The sequence below is a fragment of the Scyliorhinus torazame genome, chromosome 1, assembly GCF_047496885.1.
Source record: "Scyliorhinus torazame isolate Kashiwa2021f chromosome 1, sScyTor2.1, whole genome shotgun sequence".
Classification (NCBI taxonomy): Eukaryota; Metazoa; Chordata; class Chondrichthyes; order Carcharhiniformes; family Scyliorhinidae; genus Scyliorhinus; species Scyliorhinus torazame.
In genome coordinates, this window is record NC_092707.1 from 368765194 (window position 1) to 368789957 (window position 24764).

The window sequence follows — 24764 nt, forward strand, 5'->3', positions numbered from 1 at the left end:
TGATGAGTACTCCCGGTTCCCATTTGCCATCCCCTGCCCGGACATGACCGTCATCAAGGCACTCCAAACTATTTTTACACTGTTCGGTTTCCCCGCATACATCCACAGTGATAGGGGGTCCTCCTTTATGAGCGATGAGCTGCGCCAGTTCCTGCTTAGCAAAGGCATCGCCTCGAGCAGGACGACCAGCTACAACCCCCGGGGAAACGGGCAGGTAGAAAGGGAGAACGGAACGGTCTGGAAGACCGTCCTGCTGGCCCTTCGGTCCAGGAATCTCCCAGTCTCCCGCTGGCAAGAAGTCCTCCCAGTGGCCCTTCACTCCATTCGGTCACTGCTATGCACTACCACGAACCAGACACCTCATGAACGTCTCCTTGTTTTCCCCAGGAAGTCCTCCTCAGGGACCTCGCTCCCAACCTGGCTAGCGACACCCGGAACCATCCTGCTGCGGAAACATGCGAGGGCGCACAAGTCGGACCCGCTGGTCGAAAGGGTCCACCTGCTGCACGCCAACCCCCAGTACGCCTACATAGCATTCCCCGACGGACGCCAAGATACGGTCTCCCTTTGGGACCTGCCGCCCGCCGGAGCCCCACACGCGCCGAGCCACTGCCCCCCACCCCTACCCACCGCACCTGACCGGAGGGTCAGTACTGCCGCCAGAACCCTGACCCAGAGCCGAGCAGGCATCGACGCCCCCTACAGGCTCCCCTTCCTCCTGCCCATTTTTCGACCCTACAGCGCTGCCTAGGGGTGACGAAACTGCCTGGGAGGAAGACACCACGTTCCCGGAGTCACTACCGCCGGGGCCCTCACCAGGATCGCCGCCGAAACTTAGACGCTCCAGTAGGACGACCAGGCCGCCCGATCGTCTGATTGCAGCACCATGAAGAAGAATTAACAACGCAAGAACTTTCTCCGCAACCCTCGATAGCATGGTACCTGCAATACCTGGCCCTACCATGAAAAGGCGACAGTAATACTGGCCCTCACCTCGCTGGCTCTTTTTTAACAAGGGGTGAATGTGGTAATACCAGGTATTGCAGTACCTGAGAGAGGAATGACCATTGGCTAGACCGCGGGGTCTACCATTGGGCAATGTACATAGCCCCGCCCTGAGAGGCGGGGTATAAGAACCAATGCAGTCCCAGCAGCCTTCACTTCTGTAATATCGCTGCTGGGTACAGTTCTATCTGATTAAAGCAGAATCGATATGACTCCTCGTGGTCTCAAGAGTATTGATTGTGCATCAATTATCCACCACCATTCACGGCAAAATATGGAGGATTGCAGAGCTGAGATCTAGGGGCGGGATTCTCCGACCCCCCGCCGGCTGGGAGATTTGCCGGGGGGCGGCGTGAATCCCGCCCCCGCCGTCCTCCTAATTCTCCCGCCCCTCCAAAATTGCCCCGGCGTGAGTCATGCCGCCCACCTCGGAGAATGGCGGGGTCCGGCGCGACTCAATGGGCCCCGGGGCTGACCGAATTCTCTGGCCCGTGATGGGCCGAAGTCCCGCCCGTTCTTTGCCAGTCCCTCCGGCGTAAATTAGAGTAGGTCCCTTACCGGCGGGACCTAGCGGCGCGGGCGGCTCCAGGGTTCTTGGGGGGAATCTGGCCCCAGGAGGTGCCCCCCACGGTGGCCTGGCCCGAGGTCGGGGCCCACCGATCAGCGGGCGGGCCTGTGCTGCGGGGGCACTCTATTGTTCCGCACCGGAGGCTGTGGTCCTCCGCCATTCCCGGTACGGAAGCGAATCCCTCTGCGCATAAGCGGGGATGACGCCAGCATGCACTGGCGCTCTTGAGCATGCGCCGGCTGGCGGAGGCCCTTCGGCGCTGGTTGGCGTGGCGCCAAGCCCCTTTCCTGCCGGCCGGCAGGGCGCCAACCACTCCGGGACGGGCCTAGCCCCTGAAGGTGCAGAGGATTGCGCACCTTTGGGGCGGCCTGACGCCAAAATGGTTCACGCCACTCCGTCCCGCCGGGAACCCCCCGCCCCGCTGGGTAGGGGAGAATCCCGCCCCCCCATGCGTTCATTGTGGAATCTCTGAACTCTGTCTGTCACTTGCTGCTTATGCTGTTTGGCACGCAGGTAGTCCTGTCTTGTAGCTTCACCAGGTTGATACATTATTTTTAGATATGCCTGATGCTTCTCCTGGCATGCCCTCCTGCACTCTTCACTAATCCAGAATTGACTTCCTGGCTTGATGGTAATCGTAAAGTGGTGGGTATGCAGAGTCATGAGGTTACAGATTGTGATTGAGTACAATTCTGCTGCTGCTGCTAATCCACAGCACCTCATGGATACTTAGCGCGGGATTCTCCGGCCGCGTCCGCCCTGCAAGCGGAGAATCCCGCCCAAGGTCAATGGACTTCTCCATTGTCCGTGTCTTGCCCGTGGCGATCTTGCGGCGGGCGGGATGGAAGAATCCAGTCCTAAGTCTTGAGTTGCTAGATGTGTTGGAAATGTATTCCATTTAGCACGATGGTAGTGCCACATTTCGTCTCCACAAGGACTGCGCGGTGGTCACTCCGACTGTTACCGTCATGGGCAGATGCGTCTGTGGCAGCCAGGTCTAGTATGTTGGTCCCTTTTGTTGGTTCCCTCACCATCTGCAGGCCTAGTCTCTCAGCTATGCCCTTCAGTACTTGGCCAACCTGATCCGTATCGATGATACCAAGCTACTCTTGGTGATGAACATTATGTGCCCTTGCCACCTTCTGTGCTTTGTCCAAGTGGTGTTCAACATGGAGGCGCACTGAGGGGGTGGTATAATAGTAATAATTGATAATAATCTGTATTATTGTCACAAGTAGGCGTACATTAACACTGCAACGATGGCAATCAGCAGGAGATTTCCTTGCCCATGTTTGATCTATTGCCATGAGATTTCTTGAGGTCGAGAGACAATATTGAGGACTCCAAGTTCAACTCTCTCCTGCCTATATACTACTGCTGGGCCTGTCCTGCTGGTGGGACAGGGCATACTCAATGATAGTGATGGTGGTGTCTGGGACATTTTCTGTAAGGTATGATTCCGTGAGTATGACTATCTCAGGCTGCGGCTTGACAAGTCTATGAGAAAACTCTCCTAATTTTGGCACAAGCCACAAGATGTTAGTAAGGAAGTCTTCGGAAGGTCGGCAGGGCTGAGTTTGCCTTTGTCTTTTCCAATGCCTATGTTGATGCCATGTGGTTTGTCTGGTTTCATTCCTTTCTAGTGGTGTGCTAGGCCATTTAAGAGTCAGCCGCATTCCTATGGGTCTGGCGCCACATGCAGGCCAGACTGGGTAGATTTCCTTCCCTGAAGGACATTAGTGAACCAGATGTGTTCTTTCAAGATTTGAATAATGGTCAGCATTAGACTTTTAATTCCAGATTTTTTTGATTGAATTCAAATTGCACCATCTGCCATGGTGGGATTAAAATCCCGGTCCCCAGAGCATTACCCTGCGTCTCAATTCTGGACCCTAGTGACAATATACTGTGCCACCATCTCCTGAATTTTGTCAGAATGAAATTGGCAGAGAGAATCAGGACAAGCAGTCGAACACACTGCCTTCACAGGGAGCTGAGCACTTTCAAAAACATTCTTTGATTGGAAAAAATGGTTGGCAAATTCTTTTTTTTGTGTGGGAAGGGTCAAGAGTCAGAAAAGTCAATGATGTCATGCATACAAATGAGATGATTCGTAAAAGGTAAGGGCTGGACTTGAGGCAGCCCAGCGCAGCCGGACCCACTTAATCATGGGAGTGGTATCGCAGCGGCGGGAAAATCTCCGCGATACAGTGGGAGAGCAGAAGGGGCTGACGCAGGATTCCCAGCCAGGGGATGTTGATTCGGCTCATTCGTAAACCAAATGACAGCCACTGTCCCTGAACTCATTGTTATTTAGTTGCAGCTCAGAGATTAAATGGGGAATGCATGGCTTTCTCATGGAAACCCTGTTGCCCTTCTGTGAGGGTCCCTCAGTATTCGGCACTCTGGCTTATCAAAGGCGTAGAATCATAGAATTTACAGTGCAGAAGGAGGCTATTCGGCCCATCGGGTCTGCACCGGCCCTTACAAAGAGCACCTTACTCAAGCCCTCTTATCTACCCTATCCCCGTAACCCAGTAACCCCCACTTAACCTTTTTGGACACTAAGGGCAATTTATCATGGCCAATCCACCTAACCCGCACATCTTTGGACTGTGGGAGGAAACCGGAGCACCCAGAGGAAACCCGCGCAGACACGGGGAGGATGTGCAGACTCCGCACAGACAGTGACCTAGCCGGGAATTTAACCTGAGACCCTGGAGCTGTGAAGCAACTGTTCTAACCACTATGCTACCGTGCTGCCCATGGCATGGGAAGGAGAGGGGTGGAGGCTGAAAGCTTTCCCCCTGCTCTTGTCTCCCAACCTTCACCTCCCACCCCCAACCCCAGGCCTCTGATTGGTTGGCAGCTCTCAACTGGCGGAACCTCCACCGCCGGGGACCTCAACCGCGAGAAGACCCGACTGTGGCCGTTTGAGTGCCTGAAGGGTACATGATTCCGTCTGGCCTCCCTCACGAAACTGATGGGGGGGGTCCCCACTGGATTTCTGACTGGTGGACGAGAACCCCATTGGCCTGACCTAAGTGTTTTAAAGGCAAAAATATTAAAACAGGATTGTCACAAAGGTAGTGGTGCCTCCTGTCAAAAGGAAAGCTGCACTACAAAAAGAATGCAGCCCAGCAATACTTTAAAGTCAACGTGCGGTTGAAGGCGCCAAGAAAATGACAAGGTTCCTACCTTCACTGCGACTTGCAAAGGGCTGGGTTCACCAGGAATGCCAGTCACTTGACCTTCATACACCTCACCAAAGGCTCCATGGCCCAGGCCCCTATTAGGAAAATCATTCTGTCAACACTAATTGTTTCCAACTAATAAGCAACCAGTTACAGCATCTGCAAGCGATACGTGAATCATTGGTTGCAATCCCATATGCCACTCACTTCTATTAGAACAAGTCTATCAATGGTGAGTAAATGTTGCGATTTGTGATCACAAGAACGAATCAGGTTATAAACTCTTTCAGATAAAGAAAGCTGTGTCTATTTTTAAAAGCACACTTATACGAAAATGTCACAAATTTTAAAGTCAAATGAATAAATGTATTTTGAATGACAGTGCTTGACAGGTTTGATTAGACATGCCTAAACCCAGCATCAGCACAGAGGTATTTATAGTCTACGTCTGTGAATTCAGTCATTTAATTCAAATTATTTGATCATTCAATCTTCAGCACTAAATTTCCAATTTGCTGTGTATTTTACATAGCTTAGTTCAGATTGTTGGATGAGTCAGGCTGCTTAAAAAACAACTGACTGCATAATCAGGACTGGGTTATTTATTCATGCCTGTGCATTGGACACATTCTCCATATAGGGGATTGCAATGATTCATTTTTAACCCGATAGCCTGCTCGGCTGATATTTATAAATAGCTGCTTCACTATTGAAGCTAACAAATAATTGGGATTTACTTACAATAGCAGAAATAATAGCTGTTTGTGAAGTCAACCTATTCATTATAGTGCTCTGTTTTCTCCTCTTTCTTCCACAGGGTATTTTTCAATTATTCCAACTACACTGGTCATGCCATTGTCTGCTTATTTACTTGGGGGAATGTTTCAGTTTAAATAATGGAGCTGTTATTGGGTTGGAGGTGAGCTTCTATACATAAACTGTATGTCCTCCATTACTGTACAGCAGGATTACCAGAACAGAAAAGGGAATGCTTTGGAAATGAGAAAACTCTAGGGGTCCTAAGTGAATGAGCGCACTAGAGTCGGACAAAAGGGTCAAGAAGACAACAGAGAAACATTCGAGTTAATTAAATGAAGAGAATGGCTCATGCACTTGGGATTCACTTTCCCAAAATCCGGTAGGGAACCACGCATAATGTGATCAAATAATTAGAAGGCTAAATGTAATACGGTCATCACAAGGAATGAATTTAACTGATTTTAGTTGACAATAATGGATTCTGTACTTTCAGTAGAAATACAAAGAATTTCACAGTACACAAGAAGACCCTGCTACCAATCATGCATCTGCCACATCCCTGAAAACTAGTCCCATCCTTGCATATTTTACCCATATCCTTTCATTTTTTCAATGTTACAAATATTTCATCCACTTCGTTTTGAGGCTATAATGGATTCTACTTCCACATTGTCCCAGGTTTCTGGTGATGTATTCCATGTCCTAAAGTCTAATGTTACAAAAATAATTTTTCCCTTTGTTTTTTTGGCGATTATGTTAATTTTCTTCCATTTAGCTGCTGGCTTTTTGGTGATTAGAACAGAGTACAGTGTTCAAAGTGAGGAGCTATCTCAAACTTTGACTTTGCTAATTGGGGCATCCAATTGGGGCGTGCACTTGTCAATCTGAATGGGTAGCCTATAGATCCCCCTATATTGGGCGGCACACTTCATGGATTTCACGAGTTGTGAAGGGCAGGGGTAGGAATTTATAGATCATTGGGTTTCCTTCCCCGCTGTCAAAAAAGTCACCATGAAACCCGGCCTTGCTCTGGCAAGCTGCACCGCGGCCATTTAACTCTCTGAGGAGTAGTAATTGGCTAGGGTTGAGATCTACATCCCCATCTGGGGAGGAAGTCTCACCTTTGAGAGCTGCTGGCCAATTTGACTGGATAGGAACAATGGCCACTGCTGGGACTGCATCCTGTCCCTGATGAAGTTAAGTCAGGAACCGGATGATATAAGTTGCGGGGGGTTCTCGGCAGGGTCGGGGGTCGAGGCTCTGGAGGAAGGAGGGGATGTTGAGGGTTGGGTGAGGTCAGGGGTGCACAAAGGCACGACTTATTGCCCCCTTCAGGACGCGAAGGGGCCGGTGAATCTCTCAAGAAGCCTCTCGTGAGGCATAACAGCCTCTCCACGCCCCGTGTGATCTAACGAGATTTTCATTTTTAAGTGAGCAGTTAGTCTCACTGGTATATGTCTACGACGGATCAACCCAATGCCCGGGATCGAACGGCCTCGCCTCGGAGACCCTGACCACAATCGTGGACCAGTCATACCAGCACTTGGGGGGAGAGGGTACTCCCAGGCGATCGAGGGTACCTGGGTGGTCAGGCTCTGGACAGGGTGGAACAGTGGCACCCGTTGTGGCACTGCCAGGCTGGCAGGGGCACTGACATGGTGCCAGGCTGGCAGTGCCAAGACGACCATGTGGCACCTTGCCCATTCCAGGGATCGGGCCTGGGCTGCGCTGCTCCCTATTTGGTGCATTGGGGTGGTCCAGAGGCCATAATGGGGGGTCTAGAGATCAGAATGCCATTTTTAATCTCTTCCTGCTCTGATGAGCGGAGCTTGGCAGTGCAAGAACTGGGACTAAATGCAGCCTTGGTGGGGCGTTCCTTGCCAACGCTCAGAAATGAAGAAGAGTCCCGTTTAATAGCGGGATCGTACTCGGCACTGCCAGGGCAGGAGAGGGACATTTGTGATGGGGCAGCCATTTGTGGAGGTCTGTGAAATAGGCACCCCCCTCTCTACACTGTCCCTCCCAAGGCCCAATCAGGCACCCACAGAATTTTAAGGGACCAAGCAACCTGCAAACGTGCCCGTAAAAGAAGGTAAACCTCTGCACTTGTGAAATTACAAAGGAAAAGTGGGCCACAGCAGGTATCAGTGAAGACCTCAGGATGGGACCTAACTGGGCAGCAATGCTGCTCTTCCTGGCTTCACATTCAGCTAAGTATATTTTAAAGATACAAGTGACATACTGCAGATGCTGGAAGTCTGGAATGAAAACAGAAAATGCTGGAAATATTCAGCACGTCTGACAGAACCAGTGGAGTGTAACAGAGTTAATACATGGCATTTTCCAGCTCTTCCCTCCTGTGGGATATTCCAGTCCCGACGAAGGCGACGCATCGCGACTGGTTCCCTGGACGTAATGAGTAGTACCCACCCTTTCATTTAAATACATTGTAATGAATTTGCATATTATTAAAGAGCCTCCCCGCCATATGATTCTCCCTTCAAACCTCACCAAGTGATGCCACAACAGCTTTATGAAGACCTGAAACAGCCGGGCGGATCCCACTGGGGGCACCAAGTTAGGTATAGCACTCAGGTGGAGAGGGATATGGCCCTGGCACAGGTTGGCACAGCAGGATCCCCGCCCTTCAGAGGCCTCGGTCATCTCCTCCCCAACCCTCCTGAGCCTCCCCCACACCAGATATAATGGGACCCCCAATTGGGCTCTCCAGACGGCCTGCTCCTAGCATTGCCAGGTTGGCATTGTTAGGCTGGCACTGCCATGTTGGCAGGAGGCTGTGCCGGTTTTCAGTCAGAGCCTGACATTCTGACAGGTCACGGGAGAATTCTGCCCATTCCCTTTGCTTCTTCCTCCATCGATACTGTCTGACCTGCTCAATGTTTCCAGGGTTTTCTATGATTGTTGAAATATATTTTTAAAATGTACCCGTTGGTCACAGGTTAATTAAGACCATCTGTTAGATCGCGTGTAAGCCCCTGAGCATCACTGATGCTGCCTCAAAGAAAGGTATTTGTACATTATTTAGGGAGAGAAAGTGTGTGAGTGTTGGGGGTGGGGGCAGCCTCCTTCACAGGCCCTCTTTCCTGATTGGAGGACCTCCCCAAATGTCTGATCCCCCACAGGTTCCAACTCCCGCCCTGGCTTGCGCACCCCAGACCGCAGCCAACTCCTCGACATACATTCCCCTCATCTCATTCACTCACCAGGGTCTCACCTCCTGACCCCGCTGAGGACTCCTCCCAACCTATCTGTCATCCAGGTCCTGACCCTTCTCCATCAGGGACAGGATGCAGGCCCAGCAATGGCCAGTGTTCCTGGAGGAGCATCTTATTTCTGACTTACACATGTGACGGGTTTAATGCGTCAGTGCTGCTGGGCTAGAGATTGCAAAACTGAAGGACTGAAAGACCACCTCATTCTGATCCAAAGCACTGACCTCTGCTGAAAGGTGAAGCGTGGCTTTAATGTTCGCCTGCAGGAAATTGAGCAGCCCACACCCTCATGCATTAACATGCCTGAGGAACCATACCCAGTGTTATAGAAACGTCTGAGGAGATGCGTACATTTGAGGGAAAGATAATGACAAAAATAACACATGTACCTTTGTTCCTCAACAACAAGTACCAAGAAAAACTGAGCAGCTGCAAAGCACCAAGTAATGAAACCATGGTCCACACTTTGACTTTTCTTGGACTCACCTGATCAGGATAATGTTTTTCCGGGAAACCTCTTTGAGATCGCTGATGGAACTTGTTTTCCCAGCAAAGCAGTAGTTGGGATTGTAGTCGGTCATGATGGTGGAGGTTCGCAGCTTGCTGAGTTTGTAATCAGGACTCTGGAGTTCCATCTGCATGGCTTGCAGCTCCTGGTGCTTGAGGCGGTAAACTACATTCAACATTATTTAATGGAAGTATTTATGGTATGTCAGCTACCAGACATAAAAAAGACATCAGCTAGCAATAAGCAGTGTGGGCCTTACTTGAAATAAAAGCACAAAATGCTGGAAATACTCAGAAGGTCACGCAGCATCCGTGGGGAGAAAACCAGAGTTAATGTTCCAGCTCTGTGATCTTTCGGCAGTACCATTCTGATACCGTCACAGACCTGTAACTGGGCGGAATCGTGTCAGAAATGGAGGTCTCGGCCAGCGGCTGGAGAGCCAGAAAGACCCTCGTGTCACCTCTTTCTGGGAAGGCCCCTTGGTAGTGAATGCCAGTCAGGCAGTTGACAGGCAGGTGGTGGGTCTTTCCCCGGAACCAGGACCCTGGTCCCACCTACTGAGAATTGCCAGCCAATCAGAGGCTGGCAGCCCCTCTGAATGGCAGCACCACAGTGGCTGCCGCTGTAACAACTCCAACCCAAAGCTTGGGACCCAGGCTACGGGTAAATAAATGATGGTTCCCATGGTGGGGGATATCAGGGGGAGTTAGGTGCAAATTCGGCATCAGGGGCAGGAGTGTTGCTCACAGCAGGCCTCCCTTCCCGATGTCTGGACCCTCGATCAGGTGGTGAGCACCTTTGAATGAAGCGAACCCTCAGGAGCTGGCAAGCAAACAGACCAGGTCGTGTTTGTTGAGCATGCTGCATGGCGAGGCCCCCGATCTCTGCAAGGGCCTCACTTGGCAGTGGGGTGGAAAGGCCCCCCCCCCATAGGCTTTATATCATAGAATTTACAGTGCAGAGGCAGGAAAATGGCAGGACCCGCACCCTCCAGCTTGATTAAATATCCCCCAAACTTTCTCTCTCCACAGATGCTGCCTGACCAACATTTTCTACTTTCATTTCAGATTTTCAACATCCACAGTATTTTGATCTTACATTCTCACTTGTTTTATTTTGATGCTCCCCAGGGTAAGTCTCTGATCCACTTAAAGGCAGCCAGTAAGTGTTAAAAGGAGAGGTGTATAGACAGCAGGAAACATTGACAAGTGAAAAATGGTTGCAAAGATCTCAGGCACCAACTGGGCAACCCAACGTTGTGGAGGCCCTGCTCCAGGTATTCCAAAGAACAATACAGCACAGGAACAGGCCCTTCGGCCCTCCAATCCTGTACCAGTCATGATACCATACTTGGCCAAAACCCTCAGCACTTCCTAGTGCCGTATCCCTCCAAACCCATCCTATCCGTGTATTTGTCAAGATGCCTTTTGAACGCTGTTAATGTATCTGCTTCCAAAACCTCCCTGGCAGCCCGTTCCAGGCACTCACCACCCTCTGTGTAAAAAAACTACCTTGCACATCTCCTCCAAACTTTGCCCCACAGACCTTAAACCTATGCCCCCTAGTGACTGACCCCTCCACCCTGGGAAAGAGTGCCTGCCCATCCACTCTATCCATGCTCCTCATAATCTTGTCGACTTCTATCAGGTCACTCCTTAACCTCTGTTGTTCTAATGGAAGTAGTCCGAGTATTCAGCTTCTCCACATAGCTAACACCTTCCAGACCAGGCAACATCTTGGTAAACCTGGTGGAATCAGCGTCATTAGGGACATTTAAGCGACTCTTGGACAGGCACATGGACAGCAGTAAAGTGAAGGGGTGTAGGTTAGGTTCATCTTAGATAAGGATAAATGGTCGGCACAACATCGTGGGCCAAAGGGCTGTACTGTGCTGTACTGTTCTATGTTCTAAACCTCCTCTGCACGCGCTCCAAAGCCTCCACACCCTTCTGGTAGTGTGGCGACAAGAATTGTGCGCAATATTCCAAGTGCGGCCTTACCAAGGTTCTATACAACTGGAGCATGACTTGCCAGTTTTTATACTCAATGCACTGTCCAATGAAGGCAAGCATTCCGTATGCTTTCGTGATTACCTTGTCCACTGAGTTGCTACTTTCAAAGATCTGTGGACCTGTATCCCAGAACTCTCTGACTTTCTATATTCCTAAGAGTTTTGCCATTTACTGTGTATTTCCCCTCTATGTTAGACCTACCAAGGGGAGGAACCCACAGAGGGACACAAAGCTCCCCAGGAACACCTCTGGACCCTGAGGCAACTTCTTCACTGAAACTGGAGTAGAGGGGCCTAATTTGGCTTGTCGAAATATACTGGATGAATAAAGTGGATCCTTCCCCATTTCAGCACAATGTTCTAACTTACCGATCATGATTCCTGAGAAGGCGAGCAGCAAGGCTGCTACCACAACGGACAGCACCACTGAAAGTACGAGAGAGAGTGGCAAGTGACCCTCTGGGGGTGCTATGAAAGAAGAAAGATTTTGAGAGAACTACTAGTAAGATAGCAACTCATTTTATTCCACTCCTTGTCTTCCTTGTTTCCATCCTGTTCCGATTCTTGAACCCAACCATTAGCCTCTGTCCATCCGTACTCGGTTGGGAAAGTTTTCAGAGTGCGAAAGGTTGCAGAATTCATCATGACTCTCTTAGCTATTCTTAGTTTGTACTAAGGCAACAATCTTCAGTTTGATTGGGAAGCTCAATGCTCTGGTCAGTGTTTCACACCTGAGATACATCAGCGTTCAACAGCAAAAGGCACGTCACAACACAGAGCAAGGTTCGTGCAATGCATCCACTCTTCCAGAAAATAAATTCAACTTTTTTTTGGCAATGCAGATGATTAAATGCGTGTATTTGGGATAAATCAGAAAGGGATTCAAAGAATAACCATGTCAAAGATGATACTCACAAATGCAGGTAACACTGTCAGGGGCCAGTATTTTCCCGGAATCACACAAGCAGATGAGTTCTTCTTTAATTTGGTCAAATACACAGTCATGTTCACAGTGGCTGCAATTTAAATGCAGCACAATTTCAACCTCCCCATGGCTTTCTGTCACTGTGTGGAGAGAGGAACAGATACACAAAAAGAAACAAAGTGTGAGAGATAAAGGTGGAGGACAAAGGGATGGTCAACAGACCGAGAAACAAAGAACCACAGACAGGAATAGAAGGTTAGAGACTCAGGCAAGGATGAAGAAACAGAACCGGTGACAGAAGGAAGATGAAAAGAAAGAGACAGACTGCAAACGTTTTTGAAGAAAATGACACTTTGATCACCATCTGGGGGTAATCTGGCTAAGGTCACCTATCGATTAATAAATTCCACTGTTTTATTCTCTTGATGAATCACCAGTCATTCGTGAGACAGGCTTAATCATAGAATCCCTACAGTGCAGAAGGAGGCCATTTGCCCCATCGAGTCTGCACCGACCCTTCGAAAGGGCCACCATACCTAGGCCCAATCCCCACCCTATTCTGCAACCCCACCCTAAGGGGCAATTTAACACGGCCAATCCATCTGACCAGCACATCTTTGGACTGTCGGAGAAACCCGGAGCACCCGGAGCAAACCCACGCAGACATGGGGAGTACGTGCAAACTCCACACAGTCATCCGAGGTCAGAATTGAACCCGGGTCCCTGGTGCTGTGAGGCAGCTTTGCTAACCACTGTGCACCCAACATCAGGAATATCTGATGATGACTTTGGGACTTAAGTTTCCAATCTCAGGTATTTTAACACCAGCATTACTTATACTCCAAAATGCGGTAGTGGCAGTATTAAAATATTATCAGGTGGAAAAGCTAGGTCTTATGTGCCTTGCAGCTAGTTAATGATAACATGGTATTAAATAATTCAACTATGATGAAACTGCCCACCGCTCTCACATACCTGCCAGTGGTGGGGTGTATATTTCACCCAGTGGACTAATGTAAGAAACACCACAGCCACCATCTTTTTCAGGGTGATTATTCTCAGTCGCATTTCCGCCTGTATATAATCAGACATGATTAATTTCCCTTGCCTTTCTTTCATTCATAAAACAATTATATTACACTGTTTTACAAATTTATACAAACACAGTATATGAAATCAAAGTATAATTTTTCAGCAACTCTCTGTAAAACTTAAGAAATATGATTTTACAAAGTAACCGCGTCAGCTTCTCCGATGCCTCCTTGAAAAATACCCCTTGTGCGGTTTGAATATAATTATCAGGAGCATCCGATCTCCAGCTTTTGCTGAGTTAGCTGCTCTCAACCAGCACAACAATAAATGTGATATCAGCAGCAAAAAAACTCTTTGCTTCCTGTTCTCATTTGCTATATCGTGTGCCGTGCCAGAAAAGTGTCCATTTGCAGCATTCAAAGTCAAGACAGTATCGTGCATAGTAGTGATGTTCCCCATGGTTCAACAGCCGGCCACACAGCAATAAATCCACGGAGGGTCAAAAACCAGTACAAAATGTACATACATTCGTCAAGCATGTATACAAACATACTCAGTCACAATATTCCTTTGTGCTGTACATGGGTGCCATCTATGATGTTCTGCACTATTGAGCAACCTGGCACTTGGGAACTTCCACAGTCTGGAGACATAGAAACGTGGAAAATAGGAGCTGGAGGAAGCCATTCGGCCCTTTGAGCTTGCTCCGCCATTCATTATGATCATGGCTGATCATCCAACTCAATAGACTGTTCCAGCCTTCCCCATATTCTTTGGTCCCTTTAGCTCCACGAGTTAGACCTAACTCCTTGGAAACTTACCACGTTTTGACCTCAACTACTTTCTGTGGTTGAGAATTCCGCAGGCTCACCCCTCTCTGCGTGAAGAAATTTCTCCTCATATCAGTCCTAAATGATTTACCCCGTATCCTTAGACTGTGACCTCTGGTTCTGGACTTCACCCGCCCTCAGGAACATTCTTCCTACATCAATTCTATCTAGTCCTGTTAGAATTGTTTCGGTTTCTATGAGATTCTCCCTCATTCTTCTACACTTCAGAGAATACAATCCTAACCGACACAATCTCTCCTCATACATCAGTCCCGCAATCCCAGGGTCAGTCTGGTAAACCTTCTCTGCCCTCTCTCCGAGGCAAGAACATCCTTCCTCAGAGAAGGAGACCAAAACTGCGCACAATATTCCAGATGTGGTCCCACCCATGCCCTGTACAACTGCAGCAATACATCCCTGATAACATAAGATGGTTAATGTACAAACTGAGACATAAATTTCAGATGATATTACTCCCAACTAGGGCATTTGCAGGTAGAGGCACACTCATTAAGCGTTGGCGTTCAGGCCTGTCTTTGGGGCCACCCCCATCCCAACCAAATTCTGTTCTTGATTACTCTTTCGATCCCATTCTGCCAAACATGCTACATTGTTATCTCATGTGGAAGTTGGACCATCGTAGCAAGGAGGGTCAAGCTGCTTGCTCTCACCTCATTCAGTACTGGTCATCAAACTGAAAGATGGAAGGTTACACCGCTTCATCCCCTACCCACAGACAGACTCCCTCCCTTCATTTTATTATGTCAACTGCTATCTTTGTCAGGTAATGTTACTTTGGTGACCAATACATGAGAGTATTTACATGTTTCATAAGGATCATTGACATTTTCTATCCCCATATATGCCCCTTGCCCTTAAATGGCCACATTTTAAAACAATTACCCATCAGTCACAGCCCTTTGTGTGACCTTGCAAGGCCATGTTTAAAATTTGCCGAGGGCTTAGCTATACCATGTAAATAGATGTGATTCTGCAATATGGGGTAGAGTCAGCTGAGTAACAATCGGCCATGTGCTAAAAATAATACATCTCCCGCCTAACATGTAATCAGAAAATCTGCTCCGATCAATCACTGTAAACTATGTTCCTTTAGTCATAGTGTACGTATGCAGATAACCAATTGTAACCAACCTATATACCCTGCACCCCCTCCTCCTGCTGTGCACGCTCCTCCTCCTCCGCCAAAACCTCCTCTTGTTGTCCAGCCCCATTTCTTGATGGCCTGTGGGCAGGACTGTCCACCTTCAGCGCCTTCGGTCAGTGACTTGCCAGACCACAGCCAGATAGTGAAATCACTCCAACCGCCCCCGCCCCCTGTTAAAAAAAAACATAAATAATTCACAGTTTAAAAAAATGACCCCCATACACTTGATGTATGACACAGTCTAAATCAGTAAAATAAAAGCAGAATGCTGTGGATGATGGAGACCTGAAATCAAGACAGAAAGTGCTAGGAAAAGAACTCCGCTGGTCTGGCAGCGGCTGCGGAGAGAGAAACAGAGGGCACGATCTACCGGCCTCGTCACGCCCATCTCGCTGACGCGATGAGGCCTCTCGCGGGATTTAGGATGCTCGGTTGCGAGGCTTTGTAATCTGTATCCCGCCATTAAGGGCGGGATCCAGATTCTCATATTCAAGTGAGTACATTGTCTTACTTGAATATGTCTATCGGAGTTACCAAAGCGCGGGATCAAATGGCCTCGTCTCAGCGGGATCGAATGGTCCCACCTCGGAGACTCCATTGTGGCAACGTTTAGCACTCGTTTCCACAAATGTGGACTAGGCATAACAGCACTTGGGGAGGGGGAAGTGTCTCCCAGGCAATCGGAAGCCCCCGGGTGGTCTGGCCAGGGAAGGGTGGTACCCTGGCACTCCCAATGCCACCCAGACACTTTGCCACTGCCACCCTGCCACCCCCAGGTAGCACTGCCAGACTGGCATGGGCTCTGCCAGAGTGCCAGGTTGGCAGTGCCAGGTTGCCCATGCTGGCGATTGGGCCTGCGGATGCTCAGCCCTTATGAATTGGGGTGCAGGGTGGCTTGAGGACCCCCTAATTGAAAAGTTGGGGTGTTGGGGGTGTCCGGCGGTCGGGTAGGGTGGGTCGAGATTTTAAAAATGGTGCCCCGATCTCTTCATGCACTTCAACCTGAGCTCGTCAGTGCAGGAAATGAGTCTAAGTGGGGTCTCAGTGGTGTGTTCCCCGCAGAGGCTCAAAAAAGAAGCAGAGTCTCGTTCAATAGCGGGGTCGTTATCAGTGCTGCAAACGTCGGGAAACATCTGGCTAAACATTCGCAAAACATGACTCTTTTTCTCCCCATTAAACCGTGACCAGAGTTAACGGTTCAAGTTTGATGTAACTCTTCTTCAGTACGGTCTAAAAAAAGATTGCATTATTTCACATCTTTTAAGTCTCATTTATTTCTAGTTCTGGTTTCTTGTGAAAATGTTTTCTGCTTTGTACATCACTGTTAAACAGTATCTTGAGTTTACCTGATGGCTCAGTTTCCGTATGAACTGCTCACTATGGATTAGCTGGTCATTTATCCAATTTGCTGCTTGTGGGACATTGCCATGCGTAACCAAGCTACCACATTCTCCACAGCACAACTGCGAGTTAACTAATTAATTGTGTAATTAATTGATTGCCAAATACTTTGGACATCTGGAGGCTGAAAAGGTGCTCGATAGATATGTTTTTTCACACGTCTGTAAGGTCCCAGGCATAAACCCTGTTCTGCGCTAAATTAGCTGATTTATGTCGATTGGCAAAAGAAACACTACGACTAATGTATCATGCTACACAAAGAAGGGGCGCACCATGAGGACGCCATCTCCTGCACGTTCCCCTCCGAGCCACTCACCATCCTGACTTGAACCTATATCTCTGTTCCTTCGCTGTAGCTGTGCCCACAGTCTGCAACTACCTGTGGGTGTACCTACAATCACATGGGCTGCAGTGCTTCAGGAAGGTGACTCACCGCCACCTGCAAGGGCAATTAGGGACAGGCAATCAACGCCAGCCTTGCCAACGACACTCACATCTCAAGAACACTGCCCAGCAAATTCAACGGAACTACGGTCGTGAGTGAGAGCTTTCAGTCTGAGAGTTGGGCGAGGACAGGTTCCTTTTTAATGGTTGATGCCTGTACACTATGAAAGGCTGGTGAGACAAGGTAGCAGAGGACCACCAGTGCCAATGCACCTGAAACCTAAGACGGTTATGTTCACTGGTGTAATGTTCTCTCTTCTTTCGTTTCCCTTCTTTCCATCAACTGCATGAGGAACTGCTTGGTCTCCATTCAGTACTTTGCCACAAGAAAGCGGTCAAACAATCACGACATGTGGTATCATGGATAGAAATTATTACAATGAGCATTCTTAATGAATTCATGATAATAATCTGAAGAACTATAATTGAAACAATAAATTGTTTAGTATTCCAAATTTCACTTGGTCTCTGACATTTGTTCAAATGAATAGGCAGTGCGCAATCAATTTAATGGTTGACTGAGCATCTTGAAGTCATTAATGTCCTTCCCACAAGTGGTGTACTCATGTTGATGATGAACCAGGCTTTCCTATGTACATCAGACTGGATAAAGTAAGGTTTTTACTAACTATATCATGTGAAACATTCTGCAATAAGTTGTTTTAAGTGCCACATTTATAACAAAACATACCTTAGCAAGAATAGAGTTTCTGTGTTAGGGCGATCAGTCATGTGTGCTGTGATATGAAGACAATAAGCCAAGGCAGTTTAAGGGGCAGTACATAACGAAGATTCCAATGTGCAAAATAATTAATATGCGTCAGACAGCAATGGACAATATATTTCAAGAGTGTCAGTGAAGTAAAATGGTGTGTGTGTTTGTGTCTGCATGAGTGTAAGTGTATGACTGTGTGTGTGCGTTGACTGAGTGTGTGTGTGAGTGAATGACTGTGTGAATGAGTGTGTGTGACAACGAGTGCAAGTGAGAGAGTGTGTGAGTGAAGGAGTGTGTGTGCATGTGCGCACATGATTGCAGTGTGTCAGAGAGCATGTATGTGCACGCACGTACGTGCATGCAGTGTGTGTGTGTGTGAGTGAGTGTTTGTGTGTGACTGACTGTTTATATGTGAGTGATTGTGTGTGTGACAAGGTGTGTGAGTGAGAGAGTATGCATGTGTGTGCGTGAGACAGCAAGTGTGAATTACAGTATGTGTGTGTATCTGACCATGTCTGTGTGACAATGTGTGTGTACATATGTATATGTGTGTGTGACAGTGTGTACATGTGTATGTATATGTGTGTGTGAGACAGTGTGTGCGTGTGTGTATGTATGTGCGTGTGAGTATGAGTGTGGCAGTGTGTGTGAGCATGTGTGTGACAGTGTGTGAGTGGGTGTGTTAGTGTGTGAGTGAGTGTGAGTTAATGAAGGTGTGTGTTAGTGTGTCAGTGCGAGTTTGTGTGACAGTGAATGAGTGAGTGTGTGTGTGTGAGTGAGAGAGTGTGTGTGACTGAGTATGTGTATTAATGTGTGTGTGAGTATGTATGTGTTGGACAGTGTGTGTTTGTATGTGAGTGAGTATGTATGTGTGCGTGAGTGAATGTGTGTGTGACTGAGTGTGTGTGTTAGTGTCAGCGTGAGTGACAGTGTGTGTGACAGTGTCTATATAAATGAGTATGTATGTGTGAGTGAGAGTGTGTGTATGTGTATAGTTAAATTTCTGTCATCGGTGTTGGTAGTAAGTGAGTGAGCAGTTTGAAGTGATTAATTTAGAGTATGATTCAAGAAATGTGGAACTCAACATTAAAAGATTGTAACTGAGATTTTAACAATAATTTATTTGTGAAATGTGCCATGACATCAGGGAGTGTGCTATTAATAAATATGAAAAATAAATTGTGACAGTACAGACATAGACAACACAGCTGTAGTTTCGTGTAGAGCATGAATAATTATGGCAAGGACACCATTTTTAATTTATTCAAGGCCCTCATGCAATTACATTTTTTATTTGATCCCATCTATTTCTTGAGCAGTACTCATGCCTGTTCCATTGGTTTTGGGTACATCATTTAAAATGGTAATTCTTTGAATCTGAGTCTTGACAGTAAAGAAATAAAGGTTCCTGGGAGTTTTCCTGATTGTAGGCCATTTTCCATGGTTTCTACAGAGTCGTCACAAACTGTCTTAGCCTAACACCATCATCACAGTTGGTTGATCTGTAAAACCTTGATGAAATTCATCACTTCAGTCTCTTCAGCCATGGTGACATAAGACCATAAGACATATAGGCAGAAATAGGCCACTCGGTCCATCGAGTCTGCTCTGCCATTCAACCAGGGCTGATATTTTCTCATCCCCATTCTCCTGCCTTCTCCCCATAACCCCATGTCCCCTTATTAATCAAGAACCTAGCTATCTCTGTCTTAAAGACACTCAGTGATTTGGCCTCCACAACCTTCTGCGGCAAAGAGTTCTACAGATTCGCCACCCTCTGGCTGAAGAAATTCCTCCTCATCTCTCTTTTAAAGGATCATCCCTTCAGTCTGAGATTTTGTCCTCTGGTTCTAGTTTCTCCTACAAGTGGAAACATCCTCTCCATGTCCACTCTATCCAGGCCTCGCAGTTTCCTGTAAGTTTCAATCAGGTCCCCTCTCATCCTTCTAAACTCCAACGAGTACAGATCCAGAGTCCTCAACCGTTCCTCATACAACAGTTCTTCATTCCAGGGATCATTCTTGTGAACCTCCTCTGGACCCTTTCCAAGGCCAGCACATCCTTCCTTAGATACGGGGCCCAAAATTGTTCACAATACTCCAAATGGGGTCTGACTAGAGCCTTAAAGAGCCTCAGAAGTACCTCCCTCGTCTTGTATTGTAGCCCTCTTGACATGAATGCTGACATTGCATTTGTCTTCTTAACTGCCGACTGAATCTGCACGTTAACCTTAAGAGAATCGTGAACAAGGACTCCCAAGTCCCTTTGTGCTTCTGATTTCCGAAGCATTTCCCCACTTGAAATGAAATGAAATTAAAATTGCTTATTGTCACAAGTAGGCTTCAATGAAGTTACTGTGAAAAGCCCCTGTGGTGGTATGTATTAGGGGTCATGTGGGACTGTGAAGCCGTGATGCTATTGGCTGACAGATCCCAGGTCCTGGTTGGCTGCTGACTCCTGGCTCCGCCCTGAAGGCGGAGTATAAGAACCCGAGCTTCTCCCCGCCGCTTCATTCTGTTGCTGAACTGCTGGGGACAAGTCTCGCTTAATAAAGCCTGAATCGACTTCATCACTTCTCGTCTCTCTCGTAAGTCATTGTGCGCTACAATTTATTAAGCGAGCTTAAAAGACAATGGAGCTCCGGATCGCCCCGGAATGCCTGCGGATCAGCCCCCACGCAGCGAACTCGGCAGCAGTATTTAAACACTGGCAAGCATGTTTTGAAGGCTACCTCCGAACGGCCCCCGGCCGGATCACAGAAGACCAGAAAATGCAGGTCCTGCATTCGAGGGTAAGCCCGGAAATTTACCCTCTCATAGAAGACGCAGAGGATTTCCCGACGGCGCTCGCATTACTGAAGGGCATCTACGTTCGGCCCGTGAACCAGGTCTACGCGCGCCACCAACTCGCAACGAGACGGCAAAGTCCCGGAGAATCGCTAGAAGAATTCTACGACGCGCTGCTAATTTTGGGATGGGGCTGCAGCTGCCCGCCGGTGAACGTGATGGAACACACGGACATGCTAATTCGCGATGCTTTTGTGGCAGGTATGAACTCTCCCCAAATCCGCCAAAGACTTTTAGAAAGAGAGTCGCTAGGACTCTCAGAGGCACGGGCCCTTGCAGCTTCCCTAAATGTGGCCTCGCAAAACGCCCGCGCCTACGGCCCCGACCGCGCAGCAGCAGCCCCTTGGGCTCCATGGCTTGCTGAAGGAAGGCATAATCCAGGCCAGCAATAGTCCCTGGAGAGCCCAGGTGGTAGTAGTAAAGACCGGGGAGAAGCAAAGGATGGTCATAGACTATAGCCAGACCATCAACAGGTACACACAGCTAGATGCGTACCCTCTCCCCCGCATATCCGACATGGTAAATCGGATTGCCCAGTATAAGGTTTTCTCCACCATGGACCTCAAGTCCGCCTACTACCAGCTCCCCATCCGCCCAGGTGACCGCAAGTACACAGCCTTCGAGGCAGACAGGCGTCTATACCACTTCCTAAGGGTCCCATTTGGTGTCACGAACGGGGTCTCGGTCTTCCAACGGGAGATGGACCGAATGGTTGACCAGCACGGGTTGCAGGCCACGTTCCCGTATCTCGACAACGTAACCATCTGCGGCCACGATCAGCAGGACCACGACGCCAACCTCCAAAACTTCCTCCAGACCGTTAACGCCCTGAACCTCACATACAACGAGGAAAAGTGCGTTTTTAGCACAAACCGGTTGGCCATCCTGGGATACGTAGTGCGCAATGGGATAATAGGCCCCGACCCCGAACGCATGCGCCCCCTTATGGAATTTCCCCTCCCCCACTGCTCCAAAGCCCTGAAACGTTGCCTGGGTTTATTTTCATATTACGCCCAGTGGGTCCCCCAGTATGCAGACAAGGCCCGCCCGCTAATACAGTTCACTTACCTTCCCCCTGTCGACAGAGGCTCGCCAGGCCTTCAGCCGCATCAAAGCGGGTATCGCAAAGGCCACGATGCGCGCCATCGATGAGTCCATCCCCTTCCAGGTCGAGAGCGACGCATCCGATGTAGCTCTGGCGGCCACCCTCAACCAAGCGGGCAGACCCGTGGCCTTTTTCTCCCAGACCCTCCACGCCTCAGAAATCCGCCACTCCTCAGTGGAAAAGGAAGCCCAAGCCATAGTGGAAGCTGTGCGACATTGGAGGCACTACCTGGCCGGCAGGAGATTCACTCTCCTCACCGGCCAACGGTCGGTAGCCTTCATGTTCGATAATGCACAGCGGAGCAAAATTAAAAATGACAAGATCTTAAGGTGGAGGATCGAGCTCTCCACCTTCAACTATGAGATCTTGTACCGTCCCGGAAAGCTGAATGAGCCGTCCGATGCCCTATCCCGCGGCACATGTGCCAACGCACAAATAGACCGTCTCCAAGCCCTCCACGAGGACCTCTGCCACCCGGGGGTCACTCGATTCTACCATTTCATAAAGTCCCGCAACCTCCCCTACTCTGTGGAGGAGGTCCGTACAGTCACCAGGAACTACCACATCTGCGCAGAGTGCAAACCGCACTTTTTCAGGCCGGATAGAGCGCACCTGATCAAGGCTTCCCGCCCCTTTGAACACCTCAGTTTGGATTTCAAAGGGCCCCTCCCCTCCACTGACCGCAACGCATACTTCCTGAACATGGTGGACGAGTACTCTCGTTTCCCCTTCGCCATCCCCTGCCCCGACATGACAGCGGCCACAGTCATTAAAGCCCTTGGCACCATATTTACACTGTTCGGTTGCCCCGCGTATATCCATAGCGACAGGGGGTCCTCCTTCATGAGTGACGAGCTGCGCCAGTTCCTGCTCAGTAAGGGCATAGCCTCGAGCAGGACGACCAGCTACAACCCCCGGGGGACCGGGCAAGTAGAGAGGGTGAACGGTACGGTCTGGAAGACCGTCTTACTGGCCCTACGGTCCAGGGATCTCCCAGTTTCCCGGTGGCAGGAGGTCCTCCCGGACGCTCTCCACTCCATCCGGTCGCTGCTGTGTACCACCACTAACCAAACGCCGCACGAGCGCCTCCTTGTCTTCCCCAGGAAGTCCTCCTCCGGAACGTCGCTGCCGACCTGGCTGGCGGCCCCAGGACCCATCTTGCTCCGGAAACATGTGTGAGGCACAAATCGGACCCGTTGGTCGAGAGGGTTCACCTTCTCCACGCGAACCCGCAGTATGCCTACGTGGCGTACCCCGACGACCGGCAGGACACGGTCTCCCTGCGGGACCTGGTGCCCGCCGGCAACACACACACCCCCCCAACACCGATCATCCCCTCCCTGCCACCGGCGCACCCCGCGGCCGCCCCCTTCCCGGGGGGATCGGTCCTCCTCCCGTGCCCGCCCAGGAGGGAAACAGGAACAAACACCGAAATGCTCCCGGAGACGACAACGCCTGAACAAGCACCTGCACCACTACCGGGGCTGAGGCGATCGACGAGGAAGACCAAATCACCCGCTCGACTCGTGGCATCCACGTGACACCAAGAATGTTGCTGTATTGTAACAACAAAAACATTTTTTTTTCTCTTGCTAATATTGTAAATAGTTTTGCAAACTTTGTACATAGCCCAGTGTAGGGCTAAAACTGTAGTAACATGTCCGAAATTTTCCTTCCAGGGCCAGCCTTGTAAACCCCTACCACCATGCGAACCACCACCCCGCCGGGTTCCTTTTTAACAAGGGGTGAATGTGGTGGTATGTATTAGGGGTCATGTGGGACTGTGAAGCCGTGATGCTATTGGCTGACAGATCCTGGGTCCTGGTTGGATGCTGACTCCTGGCTCCGCCCTGAAGGCGGAGTATAGGAACCCGAGCTTCTCCCCGCCGCTTCATTCTGTTGCTGAACTGCTGGGGACAAGTCTCGCTTAATAAAGCCTGAATCGACTTCATCACTTCTCGTCTCTCTCGTAAGTCATTGTGCGCTACAGCCCCTAGTCGCCACATTCCGGCGCCTGTTCGGGGAGGCTGGTACGGGAAAATAGCCTAAATTCCTCCTTCCAAAGTGCATAACCTCACATTTTTCCACATTGTATTTAATTTGCCACTTCATTGCCACTCCTAGCTTGTCCAAATCCTTCTGCAGCCCCCTTGTTTCCTCAATACTTCCTGTCCCTCTGCAGATCTTTGTATCATCTGCAAACTTTGCAACAGTGCCTTCAGTTGCTTCTTCCAGATCATTAATGTGTATTGCAAAAAGTTGTGGTCCCAGCACAGACCCCTGAGCCACACCACTAGTCACCGGCTGCCATCCTGAAAAAGACCCCTTTATCCTCACTCTCTGCCTTCTGCCAGTCAGCAATCCTCTATCTATGCCAGTATCTTACCCTTAATACCATGGGCTTTTAACTTATTTAACAGTCTCCTATGCGGCACCTTGTCAAAGGCCTTCTGGAAGACTTCCGGTTGCGGCCATGCCTGGATAGGTAGCACGTTCGGCAGCTCCCGCCGGGAACGGACTTTTGGGCTCTCTAGAGGGGCCCCAACAGCACTCGTTCGACGGCTTCCAATGTGGGAAGGTGACAGCAAGGTCCCCCCGACAGTATATGGATTGGACCAGGTGTGGAGCGGTGAAAAAAGGGATCTTGGAGCAGCAAAAAGTGAGAGGGAGAAAAAGCAAGATTGGGGCGGGTGGAGACCAAGCGGCGTGGGCGCAGTGGTCGCAGGAGCAGCAGGGGTTTCTTAGACGCTAGTTTGAGGAGCTGAAAACCGAAATGCTGGCGCCAATGAAGGTGGCGATTGAGAAGCTAGCGGAGACCCAGAAAGCCCAAGGGGCGGCGATCCGGGAGGTGCAGCAAAAAGCCTTGGAGAATGAGGACGAGATCTTGGGCCTGGCGGTGAAGGTGGAGGCGCACGAGGCGCTACACAAGAGGTGGGCGGAAAGATTTGAGGACCTGGAGAATAGGTCGAGGAGGAAGAATCTTCGGATTCTGGGCCTCCCTGAAGGAGTTGAGGGGTCCGATG

At 49.4% G+C, this 24764-nt stretch overlaps 1 protein-coding gene across 1 annotated transcript in view; it reads right to left on the reverse strand.

Annotated features, from left to right (window-relative positions):
- Window positions 1-24764, reverse strand: part of LOC140426516 (ALK tyrosine kinase receptor-like) — a 1637280-nt gene that overhangs the window by 106132 nt on the left and 1506384 nt on the right. Inside the window, exons 16-21 of the mRNA XM_072511388.1 lie at window positions 15218-15400; window positions 13179-13277; window positions 12194-12343; window positions 11648-11746; window positions 9246-9432; window positions 4772-4862 (exon numbers count right to left, since the gene is read on the reverse strand). Of these exons, the coding sequence (XP_072367489.1) occupies window positions 4772-4862; window positions 9246-9432; window positions 11648-11746; window positions 12194-12343; window positions 13179-13277; window positions 15218-15400 (809 nt within the window). The remainder of the gene's footprint in view (window positions 1-4771; window positions 4863-9245; window positions 9433-11647; window positions 11747-12193; window positions 12344-13178; window positions 13278-15217; window positions 15401-24764) is intronic.